The sequence below is a fragment of the Gobio gobio genome (genome assembly GCF_949357685.1).
Source record: "Gobio gobio genome assembly, chromosome: 3".
NCBI lineage: Eukaryota > Metazoa > Chordata > Actinopteri > Cypriniformes > Gobionidae > Gobio > Gobio gobio.
The window spans coordinates 62,891,385-62,897,384 of record NC_137099.1 but is presented as its reverse complement, the minus strand read 5'-3'; the positions used below and the strand labels follow the sequence as shown (position 1 = coordinate 62,897,384).

The following is a 6,000-nucleotide window of genomic DNA, read 5'->3' as shown; positions in this document are numbered from 1 at the left end:
AATACAATAGAACGGCAGATTATAGAATACAATAGAACGGCAGATTATAGAATACAATAGAACGGCAGATTATAGAATACAATAGAACGACAGAGTATAGAATACAATAGAACGGCAGATTATAGAATACAATAGAACGGCAGATTATAGAATACAATAGAACGGCAGATTATAGAATACAATAGAACGACAGATTATAGAATACAATAGAACGACAGATTATAGAATACAATAGAACGGCAGATTATAGAATACAATAGAACGGCAGATTATAGAATACAATAGAACGACAGATTATAGAATACAATAGAACGACAGATTATAGAATACAATAGAACGGCAGATTATAGAATACAATAGAACGGCAGATTATAGAATACAATAGAACGGCAGATTATAGAATACAATAGAACGGCAGATTATAGAATACAATAGAACGGCAGATTATAGAATACAATAGAACGACAGATTATAGAATACAATAGAACGACAGATTATAGAATACAATAGAACGGCAGATTATAGAATACAATAGAACGGCAGATTATAGAATACAATAGAACGGCAGATTATAGAATACAATAGAACGACAGATTATAGAATACAATAGAACGACAGATTATAGAATACAATAGAACGGCAGATTATAGAATACAATAGAACGACAGATTATAGAATACAATAGAACGACAGATTATAGAATACAATAGAACGACAGATTATAGAATACAATAGAACGGCAGATTATAGAATACAATAGAACGACAGATTATAGAATACAATAGAACGACAGATTATAGAATACAATAGAACGACAGATTATAGAATACAATAGAACGGCAGATTATAGAATACAATAGAACGGCAGATTATAGAATACAATAGAACGGCAGATTATAGAATACAATAGAACGGCAGATTATAGAATACAATAGAACGGCAGATTATAGAATACAATAGAACGGCAGATTATAGAATACAATAGAACGGCAGATTATAGAATACAATAGAACGGCAGATTATAGAATACAATAGAACGGCAGATTATAGAATACAATAGAACGACAGATTATAGAATACAATAGAACGACAGATTATAGAATACAATAGAACGGCAGATTATAGAATACAATAGAACGGCAGATTATAGAATACAATAGAACGACAGATTATAGAATACAATAGAACGGCAGATTATAGAATACAATAGAACGGCAGATTATAGAATACAATAGAACGGCAGATTATAGAATACAATAGAACGACAGATTATAGAATACAATAGAACGACAGATTATAGAATACAATAGAACGGCAGATTATAGAATACAATAGAACGGCAGATTATAGAATACAATAGAACGGCAGATTATAGAATACAATAGAACGGCAGATTATAGAATACAATAGAACGACAGATTATAGAATACAATAGAACGACAGATTATAGAATACAATAGAACGGCAGATTATAGAATACAATAGAACGACAGATTATAGAATACAATAGAACGACAGATTATAGAATACAATAGAACGACAGATTATAGAATACAATAGAACGACAGATTATAGAATACAATAGAACGACAGATTATAGAATACAATAGAACGACAGATTATAGAATACAATAGAACGGCAGATTATAGAATACAATAGAACGGCAGATTATAGAATACAATAGAACGACAGATTATAGAATACAATAGAACGACAGATTATAGAATACAATAGAACGACAGATTATAGAATACAATAGAACGGCAGATTATAGAATACAATAGAACGGCAGATTATAGAATACAATAGAACGGCAGATTATAGAATACAATAGAACGGCAGATTATAGAATACAATAGAACGACAGATTATAGAATACAATAGAACGACAGATTATAGAATACAATAGAACGACAGATTATAGAATACAATAGAACGACAGATTATAGAATACAATAGAACGGCAGATTATAGAATACAATAGAACGGCAGATTATAGAATACAATAGAACGACAGATTATAGAATACAATAGAACGACAGATTATAGAATACAATAGAACGGCAGATTATAGAATACAATAGAACGGCAGATTATAGAATACAATAGAACGGCAGATTATAGAATACAATAGAACGACAGATTATAGAGTACAATAGAACGACAGATTATAGAATACAATAGAACGGCAGATTATAGAATACAATAGAACGACAGATTATAGAATACAATAGAACGGCAGATTATAGAATACAATAGAACGGCAGATTATAGAATACAATAGAACGACAGATTATAGAATACAATAGAACGGCAGATTATAGAATACAATAGAACGGCAGATTATAGAATACAATAGAACGGCAGATTATAGAATACAATAGAACGACAGATTATAGAATACAATAGAACGGCAGATTATAGAATACAATAGAACGGCAGATTATAGAATACAATAGAACGGCAGATTATAGAATACAATAGAACGGCAGATTATAGAATACAATAGAACGACAGATTATAGAATACAATAGAACGGCAGATTATAGAATACAATAGAACGACAGATTATAGAATACAATAGAACGGCAGATTATAGAATACAATAGAACGGCAGATTATAGAATACAATAGAACGGCAGATTATAGAATACAATAGAACGACAGATTATAGAATACAATAGAACGGCAGATTATAGAATACAATAGAACGGCAGATTATAGAATACAATAGAACGACAGATTATAGAATACAATAGAACGACAGATTATAGAATACAATAGAACGGCAGATTATAGAATACAATAGAACGGCAGATTATAGAATACAATAGAACGGCAGATTATAGAATACAATAGAACGGCAGATTATAGAATACAATAGAACGGCAGATTATAGAATACAATAGAACGACAGATTATAGAATACAATAGAACGACAGATTATAGAATACAATAGAACGACAGATTATAGAATACAATAGAACGACAGAGAGCACAACAGACAAGAATAAAATACAGCACAATGGAATAGGATAAAAAATAAAAGAGCAAAAAAAAAAGAATAGAAATAAACAGAATACAGCACAAAGGAATAAAAAACGAATAGAAAAGAGCACAAAAGACTAAAATAGAATACAGTATAGAATACAACAGAACTGAATAGAACAAAATAGAGCACAACTGAATATAACCGAGCACAATGGAACAGTTGTAATTCTGAGATAGAAAAGAATAGAGCACAAAATAATAAAATAGAATGCAGTGCTACTGAATAGAATACAGCATAGCCAAATACCCATTATGGTCTGTCTAAGCATGTCAAATCAGAAACATCCATGGCCAAATCACAGCCTAGCGTAACTTATTAACGTAAATCTACATGGTTTCATACAGAATAATAAAGTTAACCAGTGACTTAAATCAATCAGAAGACTGGCCTGTTCCGGATAGAATGCTATCATTAACAGAAGCCGTCTCTACAGAGCCATCTCTTACAGGTTTACACACACTGTTCAATGTTACATTAGAAATGAACTCTTCACAGAGTCGTTGTCAGTTATTGATATGCTCTTGATATTGAAGGCTAATAATGATTTGTCGATACATATAATGTTTTTGTGTTTGGTTAAAATCACGGCAGCTGACGACACTGCGGAATAAATCTCCAACATCTGCACTTTATTGTTTACAATGACAGGAGTTTCGGAAAGAATTCAGTCAGAACAAAACTCTGTTTCAGCGATGACTAATCTGAACGCCTCTGATTGGCCGTGACGATCAGCAGAAACGCGTGTGATTGGTTATAATGCTCAGCGCTGCGAAAGGAAACCTGACGGACGGAATGCAGCAGATCTACGGAATGAAGTGTGTTCAAAGTTTGTTTAACCAATATTATCACTTTAACATATATTCTATTACATACATTTTTTTAAAACAAATTTCCATGACTTTTCCAAAACTTTCTGGTTTATTTATTTTTCCCAAACTTTTCCAGGCCTGGAAATTGCTACTTTAAAATTCAATGACTTTTCCAGGTTTTTCATGACCGTACGAACCCTGTGTTTAATAGAATAGAAAACAGCACAAAATAATAGAAATAAAACACAATGCAACAGAATAGAATACAGCACAGCACTCCGGAATAGAATGGAGCACAACAGAGAACAGAACACAATAGAACACAATAGAACACAATAGAATACAGTACAATGGAATAGAACACAGCAATAGAATAAAGGAATGGAATAGAATAGGATAGAACAATATAAGAGCACAATAGAGTAGAGCAGAAAACAGCACAAACTAATAGAATTCAACAGAACAGAGCACAGGAATAGAATAAAATAGAAAAGACAATACAGGAATAAAAAAGAATACAGTGTAAAGGAATAGAATACAGAATAACAGAACATAATAGAGCACAGCAGTATAGAATGAGTAATTAAAATACAGCTCAAAATAATAGAACGCAACAGAATTGAAGAGAGCATAAAGGAATAGAAATAGAATACAGCACAATGGAGCAGAGTAGAATAGAAATAGCACACAATGAAAGGAATAGAATAGAATAATAGGAAAGGAATAGAATAGAAAAGCATAGAGTGTAACAATAGAATACAGCACAGCAGAACTGAATAGAATAGTGGTAATTCTGGCACATGTATAGCCTTCGCTGTGTTGCTGTGGGATGTCACGTGGTCGCCTCTCACCACTGTAGCGATGGCGCCCTCTGCTGGCTCACCGCGGTCAGGGGACGCGCTGCGCGTGCACAGCCGCTTCGGCTCGTGCTCGGACTCCCCACCGGACCCGTGTGCGCCGCTCATCTCTCACACACACACGCGCGTGTATCTGCGCTCACGGATGATCTTCAGTCTGAGCTCATTCCGCTCTCACATTGTTAAAATATGCCCGTAATCCGTTGAGATCGACTCCAATCACTCTCACGCGCGTGTGCGGATGAGCGCAGGCGCACAGATCACTTCCGCGTCGGGGCGGGAGCGGCGAGATGATTGGCCGAGAGAAAACGCGGACGGGCATTTGCTTGGACTGAGCCGCTGTCAGTCAGCGAGCGCAGCTGTGATTGGACGGGTGAGGCGGAAACGTCACACGTGACCATCTCGACTTCACAGACTGTGATGACGCGTTTTAACGGTCATCAATATCGTAAATCCCGCAGCGTTTTTTGTATTTTCATTTTTTTTTTTGTATATATATATATATATTATAACACTAATACTTTGTATTGTATTACTTTTGCATCAAATTACAATAAAAAAGTCCCCGCTGCTGTGAGGGTGTTTAGTAATAGCGTCTATGGGAGTGATGGTGAAAATGAACATATTTCTCTCTTTTCACTGCCGTTATCAATCTCACTCTATTTTTTCCCTCTTTTTCAAAGTTGTGAAATCACAACTGTGGCGTTTTTCTTTTGCTATGAGAGCAAATGGGCACACAGAGAAATCTGTAATGTATTCTCTCATTCACAGCTGTAATATTTAACCCAATGAAGACTTCAGCTCTGAGAAACCCGGAAATGTGCAAAGGGTCTGTTACATAAAGTGATTACTCTTAATAATTACTACATTAAATTACTTAATTACAAACCAAATAATTAAATAAAGTTTACACAATTACACAAATAAATATTAAATGAACAAATAAATACAAATAATAGAGGCATTAATGCAGCAATAATCATATGCAGGAGCTGCTGACGTGTTCAGACGCCTTCGCAAATTTAATAATTTCCTTTGTGACTTGAACTACTTAATCAGGACACTAAAACAAGTTAACAACAAAAAAAGTCTCAAACTTGTGGAATTATACAATGATTTGTTAAAAATGGTGTAATTTGACTCCTTGACTCTCTCTTTTATTATTATTATTATTATTATTATTTTATATATAAGTATTTTATATAAGTACTTTCCTTCCCACTGTTCTTCTATTATAACTTTATACTGTCATTCGTTGTTTGCTTGTAAAGTTTATTTGTT

The 6,000-nt window shown here is 33.8% G+C and overlaps 1 protein-coding gene across 1 annotated transcript in view; it reads right to left on the bottom strand.

The window, feature by feature from the left end:
* The window catches only part of b3gntl1 (UDP-GlcNAc:betaGal beta-1,3-N-acetylglucosaminyltransferase-like 1), a 41,335-nt gene extending 36,422 nt beyond the window's left edge, over positions 1 to 4,913 (bottom strand). Inside the window, exon 1 of the mRNA XM_079811367.1 lies at positions 4,714 to 4,913. Within this exon, the coding sequence (XP_079667493.1) occupies positions 4,714 to 4,827 (114 nt within the window). The 5' untranslated portion in view covers positions 4,828 to 4,913. The remainder of the gene's footprint in view (positions 1 to 4,713) is intronic.
* Between the last annotated feature and the right edge of the window lie 1,087 nt (positions 4,914 to 6,000).